The following is a 22,027-nucleotide window of genomic DNA, read 5'->3' as shown; positions in this document are numbered from 1 at the left end:
TCCTCTGCTCCTCCTGAATGTTCTCCATTCAGAGCTCAACAGCAAAAAAAGCAATTTATTTTACATTTAGATATTTAATGGAGCAATTTTTCCTGACAAAAGATTTGTCATTCCCCCTCCTCCCCTCCCCTTTTCCAAACCCCATCCCAGAGGTGCCGTTTGTTCCCAGCCATTGGCTTCTGGTGGCATCGAGAGGAACAATCAGAGCATGGAGGGGAGGGAGGGAAGGGAGGGGAGGGCTGGGTGGGTGTTGTGGCACCCCTCCCTCCATCCATCCATCCCTGCATCCCTGCCACAGCTGCCAGCATGGGAGATCACCTGTGGAGCCATCCTGAGCTAGGCAGGACCGTGGGACACCAGCAAGGCTTTTGTGCTGCTCCCACACATCCCTTTGCTCCGTGCCTCAGTTTCCCCGCAGGCAAACCAGCTCCTTCCCCCCTCCCTGAGGCTCCACAATAGCAAACCTCGCCGTTATTATTCCGGGGGTGGGAAGCAGCATTACTCAGAGCCAGCATTGCTAATAACACACTAAATATAGCTCTTCCCATCCCCGGAGGACTTGCTGAACTCTGCCTGATGAGCTCGAACCCCCTCCGGAGGCAGGGCCGGGGCATTGCTGTGTGGGCAGGGATGTTCCCCACGGATGGATGCTCCTGCCTGGAGGGGCTGGCCGTCCTGGTGGCAGGCGGTGTGTCAGTCCCTCCGGAGCTGGCCCAGCTGGAGGGGGACGGGGGCAGCGGGCTGAGGTCCCGGGGAGGGCGGGCAGCGAGGGCTGGGCTCCCGCAGCCTCTCGGTGATGATGGGGAGTGGCTGCTTCTCCCACTCGCCCTGCAAGAGAGGTCAGCACCCTGAGAGCAAGGGAGGAAGGTGTTGGAGGCTCGGTGTTTCTGTCTGCTTGGAGAAATGACACGAGTTTTAACGTCTGGAGTGGGTTTTAGCCCAGATCAGGGTGTTTTCTCATGAGACATCACTAATTATTCCTAGTGCAGAAGCACCTACACATCCCCTGAGCGGCGCAGACGTCTGAGGTGTTCCACAAATCCACCCCAGCTGGGGAGTTTCCACCCCAAAAAGTGTTACCTGCCAAGTCAGGTGGAGAGAGCTCAAAGCAGGGGGTGCCACAGGCCCACCATGCTCTGGAAAAGCAGGCTCTGGCAGGAATCTCCAGCAGGGATGTGCCCGTGGAGCAGGAGGGATGCAGCAGCCTGGCTGAGGTGCCATGGAAGGGCTGTCACAGCCATCAGGGCTCACGGTGACCACAGCCAGGACAAATCCCCCCACTCTGTGCATCCGTGGTGACACCTTGTCCCGGGGATGCTCCCTGCAAAGAGCGACCTGCCAGGTGCAGGCAGTGCCCAGGGCTGAGCCTGCTGAGCAGGATCTAGCTCAGGTGTGATGTTGGCCTGGCCTGGTGGCTGGTGGAGAGGTGGGCAGGGGCTGGGGGGGCACGGGGGGCTCAGCTCCGGGGTGGTGATGCTCTGGCTGGGCTGCCAGCTGCGTGTTCGTGTGGAAATGTCAGCGAGAGGCTGAGCCACAGCGTGAGCAGGAGGAGGGAGGTCTGGAGAGGAGAGGTAGAGCCATGAGTCATCAGCGAGATGAAAGTGGAATTTGTGTTTTCTGCTGAAATTTCTCCTGGTATGTCAAGCGAAATGGGCCAGAGCTGGCACCAGCACCAGGAAAACCCTGGGGAAAGATGGAGTGGAATGGAGGGACCTTTCCAAAGCTCGTGGGGAGTGATCAGAGAGGGGACAGCATTGCAGGGCAGCACCAGCTGGAGGAACAACTCCTCTCCTGTGCCCTTATGGCTCAGAGGAGCAGTTCAGCATCCTCAGGGTGCTCCTGCTCCAGGGCTCAGCTCCAGCCCTGAGCCCATCTGCTGCGGCGTCTGCCCTGCTGAGACATCCCAAACCCTGAGCCTGCTTTTTGGAGAGATCAAAGGCGTGTGGAGTGTCTTGATAGTTGTTGTTTTCAGTGCTTTCGAGTTGAAACCTGAGCAGAGTGTACTGTGAGCCCTTGTGGGTGCAGGGGAACTTGGGGACGGCACCGTCCCCGCTGCCGCTCACAAGTGTTACCTTGAGATTTGGCTCAGTAATTAACAGCACTGAGTTCCTTCCAGAAATCATCAGATTTGGGATCACTGAACTGCAAAAACATGAGCTTAATTAGAAGCTGGTGCTTTTCTCTTGGCAGAAACAGCATGGAACAAATGAGATGTCTCCAAGTGGGGCTCGCTCTGAAACACCAGTGGAGCGGAGGCTCCTCCGCCCTCACTGCGATGCTCATGACCCACTTTGTGCCAGCATTGCCTCTGGACTGCTCGAGCCCCTTCCTGACAGCCCCCAAGACCTCTCTGAAATCAAGGGACTTGTCTGGGTCATAAATTAAGAGGTTTAATTCATAATTATGCTGCTTCACAAAACTTCCGCACCACTTCTGCCCCTGCAGCAAAGCTCTGCATGGCTGAGAGGTGCCTGGTGACCAGTTCCAGGGAAATGGAAAGGTTTATGCCCACCCCAGAGGGAAACTTTGCTAAAGGGAACTTACAGTGGCAGCAAGCTGATGGTCATGCCTGCAATCAGCTCAGCAGCTCCTGTGCTGCAGTAGATAGCACTGGATCCAGGCTAAAGGTATAATCTGAATTTATTACACTGATAAATGGCATTGGAGGCTGATGCCAGCAGTGGTTTTAAATCTTTACCACCATCATCATCATGTTCCTCATCTCTGGGCCTGGTTTTATTTTCAAGAACTCCCAGTCCTTTATCCTTCACGTTTTGCTGGATCACCACATTTGGGAGCTGCACAGATGCTGTGTGTAATGAGCTCGCTCTGCTGGGACCTGGGGTGATTTGCCAAAGTCCTAAAAACCACCTCACGTTTCTCCTTGGATATGGCCCTACTTTTAACAGTCAGCAAAAACAGTCTCTAAATCACTTTATGCAAATGCATCTCCTAATTGGATCTGGTTGGGAGCATCCATGGTGGGCTCCTGATGTATTGTCTAAGCCCGGGACTGGGCTCTGTGTCCTGCTGATGCCAGGGATTCCCAGGCAGCTCCAGCCCCCTGTCCCGAGCCTGCTGGGTTTGGACGTGTCCTGAGCAGCACAGACCCAACCTTACATCTGGGAATTGTGCAGGGAAGCTTTGGGAAAGGCTGTACCTACCGGGAAGCGGACAGCAGAGGATTTGTTGCAGTGCATGGAGATGGGAGCAAAGCCGTAGAGGGATTTCAGCACATCCCTGTTGAACGGGTTCCAGGGGATGGAGTAAAACTGCTGTGGGACAGACACCTGTGGGCACATGCAGATCTCCTCGTCGTTAAACCTGGGCAGGAGAAAGGCCAGGCTGAAGCACAGCAGTGCTGTGCCCTTCCAGAGCTGGGCGTGACCCATTCCTCCCTGCCTAAACCCGGAATGGCTCTGAGGGCAGCGCTGGGCACAGGGACAGCCTGCAGCAGCCAGCACCTCCAGAGCAGGATTTGGGACCATCCCGTGGGTAAGATGCCCTGTGCAAGGTCAGCATCTCCCCTCTCCTCACGGGTGGATGGGCTGCAGCCTCCTCCCCTGGCGTGGATCCTTGCAGTCTGCCTCGGGTTATAAGGAATTTTATGCACTCAGCCACACGCTGACTCTTGCTAAGAAGTCTCTCCCTCCATTCCTGGCAGTTCTCACTACACAGCCATCCCCCAAACCCTGGGTTTGGCTGTTGTAAACAGTGGTCCCCATGCCCCCAGCCCCCTGTGCAGGGCTCTTTACCTGTTGACAAGGTTGAAGTAGCGGTGCAGGTAGCCCGGATCCACGGCGCTTTTGCACAGCTCCAGCTGGGTCTGGGGGTAGTAGTGCACGTAGTTCACACACATCTCCTCCAGGATGCCAAACCCTCCCTGTGGCACAGCAGGAAGGCGATGGAAGCAAGGCCTGGCTGTGCCCTGCTGGGGCTGCACAGGGGCAGGGAGGGCAGGGAGGCACAGAGCTCACTCACGCCTCTGGCTGCACACTCACATGGGTCTGTATCTAAAATCTGTCTAGATCTGTATCTAAAATCTGTCTAGATCTATATCTGGATCTCTAGATAGATAGAGATGATGGAGATAGGTATTCACACCCCTTCAGGTGCATGGCATGGGCAGCTCTCTGCTTGTCTGCCCTCTGTGCAAGGACAGACCTCCAGGCTAGACCGTGTGGTTTACATTAAAATGCAGATTTCCTATAATCCCTCTACTATATTTAGACTTGTCCCTGTTGATGGTACCTCTGACAGGCTCTTTTATATTTTTTCCCCGCTGCCTATGTAAGGAAATAACATGCACTGTCAAAAAATGCCACTTCTCTTTAATTACAATTAATCCCTGGTGGAACAGTTTGTGATGGGAATTAGAGTGACACATGCTCCTTCACAATTAGCACCTTCACATCCCCGCTGCAGGCAGCAGAGCCTTGTGAGTTCCCTTCTTCCCACCCTCCCTTTGCTTCTGGCTGTGATTCAGCCTGGCTTCATGCAGGTGCCCGCTCTGGGGTGCCCCCAGCCCACCCTGGGGTGCCCCCAAAGGCAGGGCACTCACCACGGTGGCTCTGCTCCGATCCTCCGTGTTGTATGTGCAGGTGGTGATGAGTTCATCGCCCTGGGGGGGTTCAAACACAGGGAAATTTAGGGATTGGGGAGCGTTCCACTTTAAAATCTCTGCTCCCCATACCAGGAGCCTGCAACCCCACAGGAGTCCTTGCTAAAACTGCATCCCCTGCGGAGATTCCCCAGGGCTGCATCCCAGGGATGGTGTTTCCTGCTTTCCTCGCTTTTTAAGGATTTCTGTGGGGTTGAAAACACCTCAAAATTGCACTTAGGCAAGAGCTTGAAGTGCCAAAACCGGAGCTGACTTGATGGCACAAGAGCCTCCCTGCCACAGTCAGTGCTGAGGAGCACGGGGACACCCCAGGGCACAGCCTGGGCACGGCTCCAGCGGGTGCTGGGTGCTTTGAGCAGCCTCGTGGGGCTCCAGGAGCAGCTCCAGGAGCTGCCCCCAGCTTTGCAGTCAGCTCCTTCCCCCTCTGAGGAGCCCTGGGGTAGGTTCCACTCCTGTTTTCCCACCCACTCCCACTCTGATGCCAAATCTCTTACTCTCCTTCCATCAAGCAAGGCCACAGGGCAGCACCGTGGTTCATCCTCACCCTCCCGAGGAGCTTCCCTCTGCCAGACGAAGCCCAGCTTAATTAGGAGCCTCATTTAGCTCCTGGCTGCCCACACACCAATTCTGTGCCATACGAGAGGGGGCCTGCTTGTCCCCAAAGAATCTGCGTGGAGATGTGACCCAGGGACCCTCAGTCAGCCCCCCTGGGAGTCCCCAGATGGGATGAGGGGATGGAAGGAGGCAGGGGACTCAGGGCCATGGCATCAGGATGTGCTGTTTGGAACATTTTTTGGAACAACTCACCGGGAAAACTGCGACCACCTCCTTCAGCATGCGGATCTCCTGGGAGGGGAGGGGACACATCAGAGCAGTGCCACAGCGGCACTGTGCCCAGGGGGGACACCCAGCCGTGCCCCCTGCAGCCCCTGTACCTGGAAGTGAGGGCTGTAGTGGCTGTCAGCGTTCACAACCTGCTGCTCCCTCCCGTCCCGGGCCAGCACCGTCACCACTTTCCTCCCTGCCAGGTGTGTGTGCAGCTGGGAGGCGAAGATGCGGATGCCAGCGGCGGGCAGAGCCTGGGGGAAGGAAGGAAGGACAGCTCAAGCCCCTGTGGGAACCCAGTTCCCTCTAATATCCTCTTCCTCACATCCCCTGGCTGTGTGCTGGGAATTCGCTGGCCCTGTTCTGGCTCTCACACGGGGTTTAGGGGATTGCTGTACCCCTGGAAAAGCGGCTCACAAACCCTCACTGCTGCCAAAGCAACGCCCCAGGGCAGCAGGAGCAGCTGAGGCAGATCCTGCTTCCTTCCCTGCCCTTCTTGGTGGTGGCACCAGTGATTCCTTGTGGGTAAACCCGACAAAAACACACAGCAAAACTTCCCTGAGAGAGCAAGGTGGGCCCTTTGGAACCATCTTTGAGGGAGCTCCTGGCAAGCTCCCCGGGAGCAGGAGCCAATTTTCCCAGCCCTGTGAGGGAAAGCACCACTGGGACACGGCCAGCTCGGCAGTGAGTTTTATGGGAATGGTACCCCGGGGAGCTGGAGCAGATGGCTCCCCAGGAGAGCTGCTTCCAGGGGGACTCAGCACATCCCAACCAGCTGCTCTCCGTTTATTGTACACAGCAGATTTTTCCTTCCTCACGGTGAGTTTAAAACTTCAAATTGGCAGCCTGCAGCCAGGGAAAACCACGGGCAGGATTTCTCCCCTGAGGTGCAGAGCTGGAGGGGACAGGCACTCACCAGCTGGGTGCATTTATCAGTGCAGTACCCCGTGAGGATGAAGCTGTCCTCTCCAGGAGGGATGGCCATCACTGGGGTGTACACCAAGCCCAGCTCCATGATTCCAGCATCGTGGGGACGAAGGGTGGCCGTGTAGTAGAGCCGGATCCCCGAGGAGTCACGGCGACCTGGGGGGAAGGGGACAAGGACAAGTCACTGCAGGGACCAGGTCAAAAGGTGAAAGACAAGGACAGGTGAAAAACGATGCTGGGCTGATGTGGAGGAGCCTCTCGCTCCCAGCTTCCTTCCTCTGTTTAAAATTGTTTTAAATCCTATAGATTTTTGTGGAAATCTTCACTGAGTGGCCCCAGATGCACCTGGTTCCCTGGTGAGGGCACTGAGCTGAGGATGAATTGTTCCAGGACAGCAAGGTAAGGGGTGCCTTTGGAAAACCCAAAGCAGAAGGACAGAGCTTGGGGTGCTTTGGAGGACTCCCTCAGGAATGTGGCTCACTGCATCTTCTTTAATCCCAAAATCCCAAAGGGAAAGAGCAGGGTCAATAGGTCAGCAGGGGTTCAGGGCAGCTCTGAGCTCCCTGTCTCCAGGCTGGAGCCCACCCAGGGATAAGAATAACGGGGGAGACACTATTGGTTAACAGGCAAAAGCAGATGAATGATGGAAGATGTGAACTCTGTATTTATAGCCATGTTTCTTCTCAAGTTGCCGAATGTGCTATGATTGATCCACAGTACATATGCTCTGGCCTCCTAAAAATATCCTTGGGTAGTCAAGAAGCTGCTTGTTTTTATGTTAATGAAGAAACTGGGTTGTTTGGAATCCTTCTTTTTTTTCCAATGTGTCTCCTGACAATGTTATCGAAGCAGGAGAACAGGAATACAACATCCACATCCCCCCTCCCCAGGCAGCCTGGTCTCTCTGGTGCCTTGGCACTGCTGTCGCTCTTGCTCTGAGCTCAGACCCACTCAATCTATAATCAACATAACCAACTGACAGAGCTGATGAAGCCACTCCCCACCACCTCGTGTGGAAACTGGGGGCACTCCTGAGACAGCCCAGCTGAATCCTGCTGTTGCCCTGGATCACATCCTTGCAGGGACTCTGTGAGGGCAATTTTCTGCCTGCTGGCTCCTTTCCCAAGCATCCTTCCCCACCTCTGGGCATGCACTTCAGTGAGGATGACTTTGCTGAGACCAGAAAAGCAGCAGCATGGTGGGGCTTTAATGGATTCTTCCTGCAGGGACAGATCTGGACCATGAGCTCTCCACAAAGTCAAGAACAGGGCCATGGTTTAGGCCAGAGGCCTCCCCAGAAGGTGGCAATGCTTCCCTGGAATTCCCCCAGCTCTCCTGCCGTGGTCACACAGGTAAAGCAGCGGGCAGCCCCTCACCTTTGAACACCAGGGGATTGTGGTAATGGATCTCCAGACGCAAATATCTGGAGGAGCCTGGGCCACCAAAGGCAAGACCTGCTTCTTCAGGGTAATAGAAAGCCTGGAAGCAGAAGGGAGGGTGTTAGGGGTGGCTTTCCATGGGAACAAGGCTGGAAAGCCTGAGGGAATGTGTGGGTGTAATCCTGACCCACACCCCGGGCTGAGGGACGTGACTTGTGCCCTTGGTTGTGCTTGGAGAGCTGCCCTTGCTTCCAAAAGCTTCTCTCATTCCACACGCAGTGGCACAACACCTGAATGTTGTCATAAAATCATAAAATACCCTGAGTTGGAAGGGACCCATGAGGATCATCAAAATCCAACTCGTGGCCCTGCACAGGACAGCCCCAGGAATCCCTGAGTTGGAAGGGAACCATAAGGATCATCAAAATCCAGCCCTGGTCCTGCACAGGACAGCACCAGGAATCCTTGAGCTGGAAGGGATCCATGAGGATCATCAAAATCCAGCCCTGGCCCTGCACAGGACAGCCCTAGGAATCCCACAGGTGCCTGAGAATGTTGTCCAAAATCTCCTTGAGCTCCCTCAGGCTTGGGGCCGTGACCATTCCCTGGGGAGCTCTTCCAGTGTCCCACCCCACTGATTCATGGCACCAAAGAGAAGGAAAGCTGGGGACAGGTAGAAAATCCAACACACCCAGGAGGGGCTGGGAAGCTCAGACAGGCCTGAAGCCAAACCCCAGCAGACACCAGGGTGAGGGCAGCCCCTATGGGGCAACCCCAAAATGGCACCGGGATGGTTTGGGAGGCCGCAGGGCCGTTGTCACCCAGGGGGACGTGTGCCCCTTGTCACACCCACCTGTGCCCCCATGGCCCAGGCTGCCAGCACGTGCCTGCAGTAGTTGAGGCGCTCTGGCTTCATCTTGGAGTCGCAGGGCCCGTTGTAGAGGGGGAAGCTGTCGAACTGGGCCGCGCACTGGAAAACCTCCATGTGGTGCACCAGAGCCTCGTTGCCCGCCGTCACCACTGGCTCGTACTGCAAGGCAGGTCCAAGGAGGAGAGGACACACTGAGAGCCCATCCCTGGGGCCTGCAGGCTCCATGAGGCGCCAGGGCAGGAGTGTCTGTGAGCTGGTACCAGTTTCTGCCATGGGATGGGGAGGGAAGGTTGCTCAGGGCATGAGGCACCAAGAGCTTTCCCCTCATATTTTGTTCACGGCAGAGTTAAGCACCTGGGTACTTCAAAGGGGAAACAACATATTTTTAGTGCCCAAGAAGCATTTAGGTCAGTTGTGGAAATGTTTCATTTCTTGGCTGGCTTAGGGACCAACCCAGCGCCCACCAGAACCCACAGAGAACCAGCTCATCCTCTCTCCATCAAGAGATTGGGATCAGCAGAAGATCTTGGTCATTTTTGTGATGACTGAGTCCTTTACCAGGGGTAAAGGTGGGCCTGGGGTTGTTGTTTTTTTCCTACTGAGAGTCCTGGCTGTGTTGTTGTTGTAGCTCTGCCTACAGCCCTCAGGTTTAGTTTCTGTCCAGCAGCTGCTTGGGGCATGGCGAGGGGGATTTGGGGTAGAGAGAGTGACTCAAGCCTGAGGAACATCTCTGGCTAAAAGTGCCAGCTGCAGAAGTGATCTGCAGCAGCGGGAAGGTATCAGGAGTTACACACTTCTTACTTACACACAGATGATTCACTTCACACCATCTGTCAGAGAGAAAATCCTCCTTCTGAGCCTTCCTTTGCAGTGCCGTCTCTCCCCTCGCAATCACCGAGCGCTCGCTGCAGCTCGGGTGTCTGCAGGTTCTCCTCATCCCCGTGGTGTGGTTTTGACTCTGGATGTGCCAGGTCACCCCCTGAGCCACCCCCACACCTGCTGGGTGCTCTCCCATCCTTTCCTCGGGGTTGCCAGAAGGTTTCTGCCTCTCCTTTGCAGGAGATGGCCCAAGCAACACGTCTGGCAGTGCCCACAAGTTTCATTTACGTCTGTAACTCTCTTTTTTCGGACTATGCCTCATCCTTTAGGTGCCAGTTTCCATCCTGGCTGGCTCTGCCCTGCTCTCAACAGCCCTGTTCCTTTGTTTCCTGTGGTTTTATGCTCCTCATGGCTCTCTGTGTGCCAAAATCCTGCTGTGGGTCTGTTCCTTCTGCAGGGAGCCAGCTCCAAGCCTGCCCTGGAACCTGCTGGATGTGCCAGGTGGGAAAACATTACCTGGTCCCCTCCTGCCGAGACACTCTAGGAGACAAGAGTCTGCTACTGACTGGTGGGGTGGACCTGGAAGAGGTTTTGGGACCACATTTGGATGCCAGGGCCTGAAAGCCTCCCTGTGAGGTGGAATTTGCAGGATGTGAACATAATTACTGACCCACCCTGGGGAGAGCAGCCCTCTTCTCCTGCCTCTTACCATGATGATGTGGTGCTTGGGGAAGCCCTCTGGGAGTTCTGCCATGTAACACCAGTAGGTGGTCTCCTGGCTGGGAATGACAACATCTGGGGCTCTTATCTCCATGGTCTTCATGTCTCTGGGCAGCTCGGGGATGCTGATGTTGGGTTTTAGCAGCTGCACCCTCTGCAGCCCCCCGTGGAGGGCAGAGATGTTGATGGCTTGCAGGGAGCGCACCGGTTTCTCCAGGATGCCGTAGATCAGGTGCACGGTGCCGTCCTGAAGCCAGAGCAGAATAGATCTGTGGGTTTTTCATGCAGAACAGGAGCTGCAGGGACCATTAGCACCAGCACTGGTGGCATGGAGCCAGAATTGGCTCTTGTGATCCCACCCTGACTGCAGCAGCAGCTCACTCTGCTGTGCTGTCCCAGGAAAGCTCTACATTCCAGGTGTTTCTCTGGCTGATGTGTTCCCTAGCAGGTTCCCCATCAATTCCAAAAGGGTGGCACATCCTCTTTGCCCCTTCCAAGCCCCTCATGAGCTCCAGGCTGGGACAAACCCATCAGTGCAGGGCTCATCCTCCCCGGCAGCCCAGCAATAGCCTGGGGGGTAACAGCAAAAACAAAACTTCTCCCTGAAGTCCTCCCTTTTCTTCCAGCTTCTTTTCAGGTGGAAGGAACCACAAGAAGCTCTGCTGAAAGTCTGCTGCCAACAAGAACACTGAGAGCTCTGGACAGGAGATAAGGGAGAAAGGAAAAAGAGAACAATCTTTTCCTAAAGGATCAGAGAATAAAGACCAGCAAGTGATTTCGTGGCTCACACACACAGATTGTTCCCTCCAGGGCTCTCAGTGTTTTGGCAGACGGCAGACACTTCTCACCACAAGAGAAGCTTTTGAGCACCAGCAGCAAAAACTCGAGGACACTCTGTGCCCACGTTGGCTCTAAAATATCCTGCCCACAAAGGCTTTCATGTGAGATGAGCCTTGCAGTGATTCCAGGGCCTGTAGCTGAGCTCCAGAGCTGTCTGACATCCCCCACTGGGAAGGTTTACCCCAAATCCCAGCTCAGAGAGGAGTGGTGGGTGCAGAGCCAGGGAGACACCACGGAACAGCACCTCTATTTGCTGTCCCTCTGTCCCAGCTCCTGTCACCACCTCCTGTTTGCCTCCTGTTGATACACCAACCCCTCTTCGTGACACTCCCAACAGTTGGCTCCAGACTGTCAAGCAGAGTGATGCAGGAAGGATTTATATAGACCCAATGCATGCTCAACAGGAGCTGATGATGCAAACGAGCTAAAAGCTCCACTTGAGAGAGCTTTTGAAGGGGTTGTGAATAGATGGTGCCAAACATTACTCATGGGCCAGGGCTGACATCTGTAGCTCACTTCCTCTGCCTCACACAGCACCAACACCTGATGCTGTGCCCAAAGAGGGACAGGGCTGGAGCTGGCATGGGGCTGGCATGGGGCTGGGGGTGCCACAGGGGGGTGAGGGTGATGCCGTACCTCTATCAGGTAGTCCTTGGGGTCACAGGTGCTGAAGGCTCTTCTGAAGAGCAGGTAGAGCCCCTCAGGAGCCCTGCGAGCCCCGAGGAGCTGGTAGTCCTGCTGGGAATCCATGTGGAGCTGCCCCTTGGCGTCACTCCAGGCATCCTGTGGGAGAAAGAACAGCCTGCTCAGCCAGGAGGTGCCTCCAGAGGTACCACAGGTCATCCTTCTGTGCACCCTCAGCACCCCAGAGCTGCTTTGGTTCATGCCCACCTCCAGCATCTCCTGGGCAGATCCATGCTGGAATGGCCTCTGCTACAGGATCCCTGGTGCTCAGACAGACCTGGCAAACACCTGACCCAGCACTAACAGGCTGCAGAAAGACCTTTACAAGCTGAGATGTGAGTGGGGAAAGGTCAGGAAGGAGGAAGGAAAGCCCCCAGGGACAAGGGAAGGTGTTGCATTGGTCTGTGCTGTATTTTGGGTGTGTTTGTCTTGGGGGGACCCTGTGGAAGGGGGTGCTGTGCTCTCCAAAACCCTTGGCACAAACCAGCCTCCCTCAATTTAAGATCAGATCCTTGCTGGAATAAGAATTTTCTGCAAAATCCTTAATTTTTTTGGTGGTCAGATTGTTGTGGCAGCCCAGCACAGCCTCCCAAAACCCACTTGTTGCAGAGGATGGTGACAAAGCCACCCCAAGAAGCAAAGCAGCAGGGTATTCCTGTGCCTCACGGTTTGAAGGTTTGGAGTATAAAATCCTGTGATAATTTGGATTTGATCAGGGTTGTTTCTTTGATCTTTTGTTTCTCCTGTGGGTCTCCTGTTTACTCAGAAAAGGCACCCAGGAAGTAGCTGGTTGTATGCACACAAGTGGCACTGCTTCTCTTATCTTGGGAGGAAAAACCAGAAGAAAAAGGATAAAGCAACTTGGCATCATTTCAGCCAGAGCTATAGAGTCATATTTCCAGAACATATTGTCCTTAGAGGGGGAGAGGGAAATCAGCTCCACGGAGCTCTCATGACATTTGTTTTTGTAGGAATACGGAGCGCAAGTTAATCTCATAGTACATGGGGGGCTGAACAAATGTGGATCTCTTTAACAGCCCTCACACTTATCCAGAAGAAAAGCTGCTGGGAGAGAGAAAAGCAGAGCTGGAGAGATTTATAGAGATCTCCTGCAGGATGCTGTTCAGCACCAAGTGAAAGAGAAAACCCCAGCGCTGCCGGGTGTTTCTGTTTGCCTTTGGGTGAGCACAGGAAGGCAGATTAGAAATGATCCTTTATGTTTTCTTAACATGATGCTGTGAAATCCTGGAGCATTTGGCATTTGGCCCACCACAGACCCTGAAAGGCTGGTAATTAGCAGGAAAACAGCGCAGATAATAAACCCTTCTTTTCATGCTTTCATTGCACTGCGGATCACATTGCGGCTGATTGCGAAAGAATGTGTTTTATGGTTAATTTGAAGTAAGCAGAGAGGTAAAATTTAACTTTCTGGAAAGCCTCACATGGGCAAAAATGGGAATTTATTTCTGCAGCCAAGCACAAACTCAATCAGACTGATGTGGTGGGCTGGGGATAGGGCTGGGAAAACCACCCAGACAGGAACCCAGCAAACAGACAGCGACAGGGAGGATGGAGTTTGCAGCAGCAACAGCAAACAACAAAACTGAAATAATTTTCCCAAATACATTTGCACCTTTAATTTCTGACAGCACCCCAGGCTGCCCTGTTATCCCATTGATCCCTCTGGATGCATCTCCCAGCTGGGTTCCTCCTGCTGGCAGGAGCAGCCTCTCAGCCTGGTGACTTTTGCCCTGTCTCAGAGCCATTAATGGGAGCTGTGGTTAAATTTTAATGTGGCTGGCAGCAGCACACGAGTGAAGCAGGGTGTTGATGTGTGTGTCTTTGCAGATGAACACAGCAGAGACACCCAGCTCCTGGCTCCCTCAGCCTTGCTGATGTGCTGCTCTGTTTATTCTTTTCTCTTTTGGCTTTATCCCCATTCCAAACCCACCATGTGCATCCAACCTGGAGTAGAAACCCCCGAGACCTTCTGGTACCCTGTACCCCACTCGACCAAACCACCAGCTAGATTCAGAGAGCTGCACTGCCAGGGAGGGAGCCCCAAAAGCACCCACGCAAACCCTCAGGTGACTCACCCCAAAGTAGGAGTTGTGCCCGTCGCTCCAGAGCACGGCCAGGTCGGCGTTCTCAAACTCGCCCCTGTCCGACATCCCGAAGAGGAGCCCGAACTGCAGCTCCCTGATGAGCAGCTGGAAATGCACGGCTTGCTCGGGGTAGCTGACATTCCAGGAGAGCTCCAGCAGCCCCTGGGGATCCAGGGGCACCTTGTAGGGGAAATCACTGTGGCGGGGCGCCGAGCCCTGCAGGGCCACCACCAGGATGACCAGGAACGCTGCCACCATGGTGAGGTACATGGATGCCACCTCCCGCATCTTGAGGCTGGGGCAGGAGCAGGGCTTGCTCCTGGAGCTTTGCATCCTGCCAGGACAGCACCCGGCACCTGGCTGTGCCCATTTATGTGCTGGCCCTCCCGGGCAAGCTGGGTAAGTGATAGTCTTTAATTGCATTTAGTTGTTGGGAAATTGGACTGGTGTATTGACCCCCCGTCAGCTCCTGGCCAAACACTTGTCATCTGCTGTCTCCCCTTAATTGGCTCTAATTGCACATGGACATTATCAATAGCAATTGGGTTTGACTGGGCTGATGTGATTCACTCTTAAATCTTCTTTAGTGCCTGGGAAGGACTGCTTGCTCACAGGCTGCTCTGGCTGAGCCCTCGTGGACATGCTCTGCACTGCTTGTGGTGCCTTTGGCCTGGGTGTCCACATAACCCAGCCTGGGATCACCCCAAAGGTGGCCAGACATGAGAACAAAGGACCCTGAGCCTTGTCTGAGCTCCCAGGCATTAAATAATACTGACAGGGATTGAAATATTCTCCCTGCAAAGCTCAGTGCCAGAGGAAATGCTGATTTCCCGAAAACAGCAAGAAAAGAGATCTCTCCTCTCCTCTCTGCTCTCATTTTTGGCCTTTGTGGGATTTAATTCTGGCCCTCTCAAAGCCAGAAAAGCCCAGCTCTTCTCCCACCCTGCTTTGTACCCATTGAACCCCCACCTGCCTAGACCACTGGATATATTCAATATTTGTTATTTGGAACTTTGGCTCCAGTTTAAAGACCCCTTTAGCCTCTCTCCCTCCCACTTTCCATTTAAAATCTGATGGATTCTCTTTCAGTTATTAACTTTCCCACGTTAATTGGAATTATAATGAACTGCCTGGAGCTCTTTGATGCACACACACACAAACACACATTGCCTGGCTTTAGCCTGCGAGCCGGTGGCATTGTTTTATCAATCGTGCGGGGTCCCCTCGGGGCTCGGCTTTCCTCCTGCTCCTTGCAGCAATGTCACAGGGGCAGATCCACCTCCCCCAGCCCTGGGGAACGAGAGGAAATGGATTCAGCTCGGCGTTTTCATGAGTCATCAAGGCTAGCATCTCCACGTTAAACCCGAGGAGGTTTCACCGTCCTGAGGCTCAGCCATTACTCAGGAACGCGTCAATTGATCCCGGCCGGCTCTCCTTGCCGGTGACCTGCTGCTCGCAGGGTTTGCTCTCTCGCTCAGCCCCAGCAGGCAGAAGGCCAAGCACAGGGAGGGATGGAGAGCTGAGCTCTCCCAGAGGAGCATCCCTCAGCCCCATCCCTCCCCCAGCGCACAGCCCAGTCCCACACCAGCCCTCCCACAGCTGCTAAAAAGACTCAAAAGCACTCATGGATAAGGAGAGATGGCTGGAGCTGCCTGGGGATGCTCCCAGCATGGCAACTCTGGGGTTCTGCTCACTGGATCTGCACCTCACCCCAGCCACGGCTCTCTTCACCTTCCTGAAGGAGGATGCAGCATTTCTCCCTTTCCCTGAGGCTCCTGGACACACCGAAGGCGTCAGATGGATGTTCCTCATCCCCCAGCCCTGTCCTCGAGCATTACACAAGCCTGGCTGCCTTACAAAAGCCCCATAGAACAGATTTTTGTCCTTCCCTATCCCTGATCTCCTCCAAGCAGATTCACCCACTTGTCCTCCTCTCTTGGCTTCGTTTCCTCATTGTAAAGAGAAGATGCTGAGCTGCCAAGCACGGCAGGAAGGCAAAGTGATCCTCACCGGGGGCAGGAGGGGGTCCTCAGCTAACAAGCTCTGCCTCCCTCTATCAGAGATGAAACCCCAGGCTGCTGGCGTGTGCAAGTGGAGCTCCTGAGCTCTCCTGTACACGAGGAATTTGCAGTGGAACAGCAGAACACGGGCAGGTCAGCTTGAAAACAGCTGAACTTTGCAGATAAGCGCTGAGAATTTATTTGAAGACAGGAAAAAAATTATGTACATGTCCCTCTCTCCTCCCTTTCAGTTTCTCCCGAGTCGTGGCTCATAAATCCAGGCAAGAAGCGAGGATCCAGCTTTGCACTCATTGCTCGGGGTGTTTATTTTAAGACTTCAAGCAGATGTAGAAATGCCAGTTTCCTGACTGGGAAACTCATTCGGGAGCAGCGTCCCACGGGAGGGCTGTGGGGTGGGAGCCGTGGGTCCTGCCCTTCCCTCCAGGGCAGAGCAGCCACTGTGTGCTCCTGTGGGAGCTCCTGAGGAAGGGAATGCCGGCAGGATTGTGCTGGAGATGGCACTCGGGTGTCCCCGCAGCCCTCATGCCCCTCTCCAGGCAGAAAAGCAGAAAAGATGCCCGGGAGCACCTGGAGGGAGCTGTGAGCCCAGGCAGGGCTGGGCTGGGCTGGATGCTCAGCCCGGGAGCTGCTGAGCCCAGCTCTGCAGAGCCACACACCCAAACCCTCCCGGTGACAAAAAGCCATGGCTTTCCCTCCCCTCAGCAGCCTGGCTGCAAAGCTGGTGGCCAGGGAGAGCTGGAACAAAGGCTGCCTCACAGGTACGGGGTTTAAACACAACTGATGCTCCGAATTAGGGGCTGAAGCAGGCAGCAGCCCCCCGAGCTATAATCCATTGCCTGGCTAACAGAAATGGAAATTCAATTTGGGCAAGGGCAGGAGGGGAGGCAGAGAAGCTTTGTGTCTGCTCCCCGAGCCCCGGGGCTCTGCTGTGCTCAGCCCTGCCCAGCCCCACGATCGAATTTGCCTGCGTGCTGATGAGCTTTGGCAGGGTCTGACTCAGGATGGAGCCGGGTGTGAGCAGGGGAAGGGTGGGCTGGCACACCGGGGGATGCTCAGCTTTGGTGACCCTGCAGGGGTCAATGTGGGCCACTCCTCTGGCCAAATCCAGCTCTCAGCCAGCAGATCAGGGCCATGGAGCAGCCCCACGACTCACAGGATCTGTTCCATCACACCTCAGGGTGGGGAGATTGTTTATCATCCTTCCCAAAGGATCTCTTTGCCCAGTCCTGTTCCCATAAGGAATCTGCAGGCTGCTCACTGGGGTTTTTTTATGCACCAGGAGAGCACTGGGGCTGCCAGTCTGAGTTTCAATTGCCCAGCAGGGGTACAGGTGAGTGTCTGCCCTCTCTAAAGTAGCTTTAGTGTCCCTGTGTCACCTGGGTCACAGCGAGCTGTGAGGTTTTACAGGGAACTTCCACGTGTGACAGCAGCCTGAGCTCTTTTAACTCACAGATGTGCCATGTGCCAGCCAGGACAGGACTCTTGGAGGTGATTGATCCAGCAGGGATGGGTGGGAATGGCCCTGGACCCTTGGAGGTGACTGATCCACCAGGGATGGGTGGGAATGGCCCTGGACCCTTGGAGGTGACTGATCCACCAGGGATGGGTGGGAAGAGCCATTCCTTCCTCCTTGCCCTGAGTTTGTGCCTTACAGCACAATTGCTGTAACAATCCCTCTTGCCAAGCCTCTGCTTGTTGCAGTTTCTTGCTTTCTCCCAACCTGTTTTGCCTTCCTCAGGGCCAGGTTTTCCTCATTCCCCACGAGGATCACATCCAAAGGGGAACCAGCTCCAGACCTCCCCACTGAGCCACTCACCCCAAATTAGGGACAGAACTGGACCTGAGCTGCTCTTTACAGCTCAGTGTCTGCTCCTGCTCTGGCACTGAAGGTGAGGACTGCAGTGCCCTGACTGAGAAGCTCCATTCCTGCTCCAGCCATGCACCCACAGATCTGCAGAGCCAAAGGTGGGTGTCTGGGCTGAGCCACAGTGAGCTGGTGATGAGCAGGAGAAAGGCCAAAATGACCCAAAGGAAAGCACTGTTTGCTCTCTGGGAGGTGGAACTGCCCTGCCAGGTGCTCCAGGCTGGGTGAGCAGCCAGGCCCCTTCCCAGCAGAGCATCCCAGAGAAATTCCCTCCCCAGTGCTGCCGCAGCTCAGGCACCTAATGAGATCTCCTCGCCTGTGCGTGCTATATTAGGGTTTCCATGGATATGGTGTCACAAACACTGGGCTGTGGCTTTGTTATATAAACAGGAGAGATTGCCACAAATACCCAAAATATCTGAAAAGGACAGGAAGAGACAAAAGCATTCTCTGGGTGTGTTTATGAAGCGTTGTGTGATCCAGGGGATAGTGCCAGTGGGAGGTGGGAGAGGTTTGAGTGAGCTTTGGGAAGTGCAGTTTATCTGAGGGGTGGTCTCCGACTCAGCAGCTCTGGAGACTCACCCTGATCTTCAGTGTGATGTCTTTAAATGAACAAAAAGGTGCTGCTGGCTGGGCTGCTCCTGCTCTGCTCGTGCCTGAGGGCTGGGCTGGGCTCCTGGTGTGATGGGCATCCTTTTCCATGAGCAAGTTCTTCCTCACTGAGCCTCACACAGATCGTGGTCATCCCCTGTTCCTGCCATATGCAAGGAAATCCTGCTTCCTGCTGGGGCCAGGGGTGCTGATGTGGTGGGGACACACATCAACTCTCCCAGAACTGCCCACTCCTGACCCTGCTCTGCAGGACCAGCTCATTTTTTTACCATTTCAGGTGCAAAAAGTCTCTTTTGTACAGTCAAAAGGATCGTGTAATGTGAGGAAAAAGCTGCTCTAGAATGGAGGTGGGATGTAAGGGACACAGAGACATCAGGGTGGCTAAAATTGTATTGCACTCCCACTCCCCTGCCAATAACAACACCAGAAATAAAGTGGCTTTGCAATAACCATCTCCACGCATTGGAACACAGATTCACGTGTCCCCGCAAAAGATGCTCCAGGCAGGACCAACTCTGCTCCAGCCTCGCTCTGCAGGAGAGGCATGGCAAGCTTGGCCCAGTCCTCCCAGTGGTGGTGATTCTTCCCCCAGCAGGTGCAACCCCAAGCTCCCAGTATCCACCAGTGCCTCCCTTTTCCCAACCTCCATGCTCACCTGTGGTGACATTCCCAGCCCGTGGATGTGTCAGCTCATTCTTGTCCTTCCAGATACCTTCCACCATGGGATGAGCATCCATCCATCCATCCATCCATCCATCCATCCATCCATCCATCCATCCATCCATCCATCCATCCATCCATCCATTCATTCCTCCCCTCATTTTCTCTTCTCTCTCTCTCCCTGTGAACCCAAGCTGATACTTTTCCAAGCTTCATCACCCGACCTGTGGAGAATCCCAAATTCCCCAAGGAAAGATCTGTTTTATCCTTTAAAAACCACACTAAATCCCCTATTCCCTCTTCAGACACAGAACACCCTGCACTCCTCCATTACCAGCCATTCCTGATTTCACAGGACCGCTCTTAATTTCCCTGCAGAGTTCTCTCCCACCTCTGCAACGGCAGGGGGGACTTCTTCTCCACTTTGGTTGGCAATGGCAGCAAAAGGAGCTGGAATTGCTGTGGGCACAGCTCCAGGGCTGCCTGCCACGCGGATTTCCAGGGGGTGGGTGGTGCTGAGCCCTCCTGCACGGGGCTCTGCTCTCAGCCAACCTTTCTTCTTGCTCTTCCTCTGGCCCTGAGCTGCTTCCTGAGGATCCCACAGCAGGCTGGACCAGCATGGAGAGGAGCAGATCCAGGAGAGGACACGGGGCCAAGAGAGCCTGAGGAGTTTGGAGATGGAGCTTCATCAGCTTAGAAAAGGGCTGGAGCGTTGGATGGCAAAGCTGCAGGCCCTGCTGCTTGAGGCTTGTGGTGCACTGCTTAGCAGAAGGACTAATAAAGATTAGAAATTGTGCATAAAGGAGATTTCCTTTGGAAAACTCAATGTGGCTTCTGTACAGGGAGGGTTTGCCCTACAAACCTCTTGACAAGCTCAGGAAGCTTGAAGGGGGAGATGTTTTTCCAGGAATCCTTGGATTTCCAAAGCTGTGACAAAAGGCTCTGCCTGTTTCCCAACCTTGCCCAGATACTCATGGAAGGATTGATCCCCCATGGAAGGATTAATCTGTTAGTCAGGTTCATCCTTTGGCACCCTGAGGTGGTCACCTTCAAGGGCAGACACCTCTCAGAGTGACACGTGGCTGATGTGTCCCCAGGGCACCTTCAGCTCCTGCCTAAGCCATGGCACTGGATGCAAGGGGGACACCAAGCAAGGTGCCAGTTTGGGGCAGCTGTTGGGGCTGTGTTAAAAGCCAGGTGGTTCTGACATCGTGGGCATCGTGGGGGGCTAAAGCACGTGGCTGTGGAAGAACACAAAGCTGGGATCACTGCTGCTCTCAGCAATATAAAATTCTGCAATTGAATCCAGTGAAGGTGACTGAGGTGCTGCAGTGGGGACAGGAGGAGGCAGTGGGGACTTTTCAGGCTGCTGCCATGAATATTTGGGATCAGCTCAGAGACCATCCAAGAGAAGGAACCTCCATAATCGTGGGGAACAGTTAGAGAAAAGCAGCTGGTCCCTCCATGAGGACCAGAGGGTGGCTGGCACTCTGAGTTGAGCCTCAGAGCAACTGCTGCAGCTGCATCCTCCTGCAAAACTCCACACACGGGGTCCTGTCTGCCAGGGAGCTTCAGGTTAAAACAAATGCCAGAGAGAAGCAGAGGAAAAGGCTCTGTCCTTAGGAATGGGGAAGGAGAGTGGCAGGTGATGCCAAGGTTGTGTTGTCACTGTTCCCAAACCCACTCCCAGGGTCTGCAACGTGCAGAGTTGGGTTAGAGAGCCCTAACTGTTCTCCTCGTGGAACAGAGACCTGTATGAGCAGTGGGATCCTTTAGCAATATTAAGAGCCCTTTTGCTGCTGTATTTCAGATGAGTGTGTGTTTCATTGCATCTCTGGAAGGCCACACGCTTGGTGTGTGTCACATCCACCACACTGCAGCTGCCAAAGGAGTTTTGAGGATAAAAACATCACCAGCATCCCCCAGGCCGGTGTGCTCCCCTGGGAATACCCCCAGGGAGCTGGGCAGTGCTCCAGCAGCCCATTGCTCCCAGCAGTGCCCAGGATTGGCTGTGGGTTGTGCTCACAGATCAGTCTCAGGTGGGAGATTCCTTCAGGGTCAGGAAGACCAAAGGGGAGCCTTCCCTGGGGATGGAGCAACCTGGAGGTGGGGCAAAAAAAAAACCTGGAAAGCAGCCTTGGATGCTGAGTGATGGGAAAATCATAAAATATTCCTGGGCAGTTTGATGCCAAGTTGTGAGTCAAAGGAGAAAACCAAGAATTTGGGGTTGCAGGAGTGGGAGGGCACAAAATCACCGAAGGATTGACACTGGGAATGACCCAGGGGTGGTGGTGGGGGGAAGAAGGTGAGCACAGCCTGAGAATTGCACTTCAAACCCACAGATGATCTGGCTCCTGGCTGCTGCTGGGTCTGTTTATCCCACAGACTTGGCAGGCACAGGACACTTCCCAAATGTTGGGGTTGATGAAAGTTGTGGCTGGCCAGCTGCCAGGTCTCGAGGCTATCAACTGGCTCCCAAACTGTGGATGCTAATTAGCACTTCCCTTCTGTAAAAATTTCTGTTGCAAAGTCTGGGGAATCCGTGTTTGCACAGCCCAGACCGTGCTCACCATGGAGGTCTTGTACATTATAAAAACATTTTTCTCCTTCACAGAATTCTGATTTCCCAGAATTGCTCTTAGGGTAAGCAAACCTCATGTTAAAGTCCAAAAAAACAAGCTCTGTACTCTCTCAAGGCAATCCAAGCATTTGCTAAGTCCTTGTTATAACATTGCTTTTCCTTGCTTCTCATCCTGGGCTCAGCTCCGTGAGAATTGCTTTGACATCTCCCTGGGAAGCAAGGAGGATGTTTATTGCAGTACCTGAGGCCAGGCATTGAAACCAAAATGAATGGGCCAAGCAGAGAAGCTCCATCGTTCATATTTCTGAGCAAGGATACAGTGACAAATTGCCAGACGATGACGTTTGACCTGCACAAGTAATAAAAAGCTAAAATTGGTTGGGTGTTTTTTAAAGCACAGCCCTTCAACATCTTCTGCACGTGGTTCAAGCAACCTTGAAGAAAAACCCAACAGCAACCACAACACAGTTCAGTATTAAGCGATTTGATAGAATAATT

The 22,027-nt window shown here is 54.2% G+C and overlaps 1 protein-coding gene across 1 annotated transcript; it reads right to left on the bottom strand.

The window, feature by feature from the left end:
- Positions 1-50: 50 nt before the first annotated feature.
- DBH (dopamine beta-hydroxylase) lies at positions 51-14,247 on the bottom strand. The gene is made up of 12 exons (XM_039730716.1): positions 13,783-14,247; positions 11,639-11,785; positions 10,152-10,409; positions 8,606-8,782; positions 7,750-7,852; positions 6,363-6,529; positions 5,557-5,700; positions 5,429-5,467; positions 4,562-4,621; positions 3,756-3,883; positions 3,165-3,324; positions 51-828 (listed from the first exon to the last, which is right to left on the bottom strand). Exons 1-12 carry the CDS (start codon positions 14,212-14,214, stop codon positions 694-696), a joined length of 1,950 nt encoding a protein of 649 aa, XP_039586650.1. The 5' UTR covers positions 14,215-14,247; the 3' UTR covers positions 51-693.
- Between the last annotated feature and the right edge of the window lie 7,780 nt (positions 14,248-22,027).

The sequence above is a fragment of the Passer montanus genome, unplaced genomic scaffold (assembly GCF_014805655.1).
Source record: "Passer montanus isolate IOZ18808 unplaced genomic scaffold, ASM1480565v1 scaffold73, whole genome shotgun sequence".
NCBI lineage: Eukaryota > Metazoa > Chordata > Aves > Passeriformes > Passeridae > Passer > Passer montanus.
Note: the sequence above shows the minus strand (reverse complement) of the source record. Positions and strands in the feature narration are given on the sequence as shown.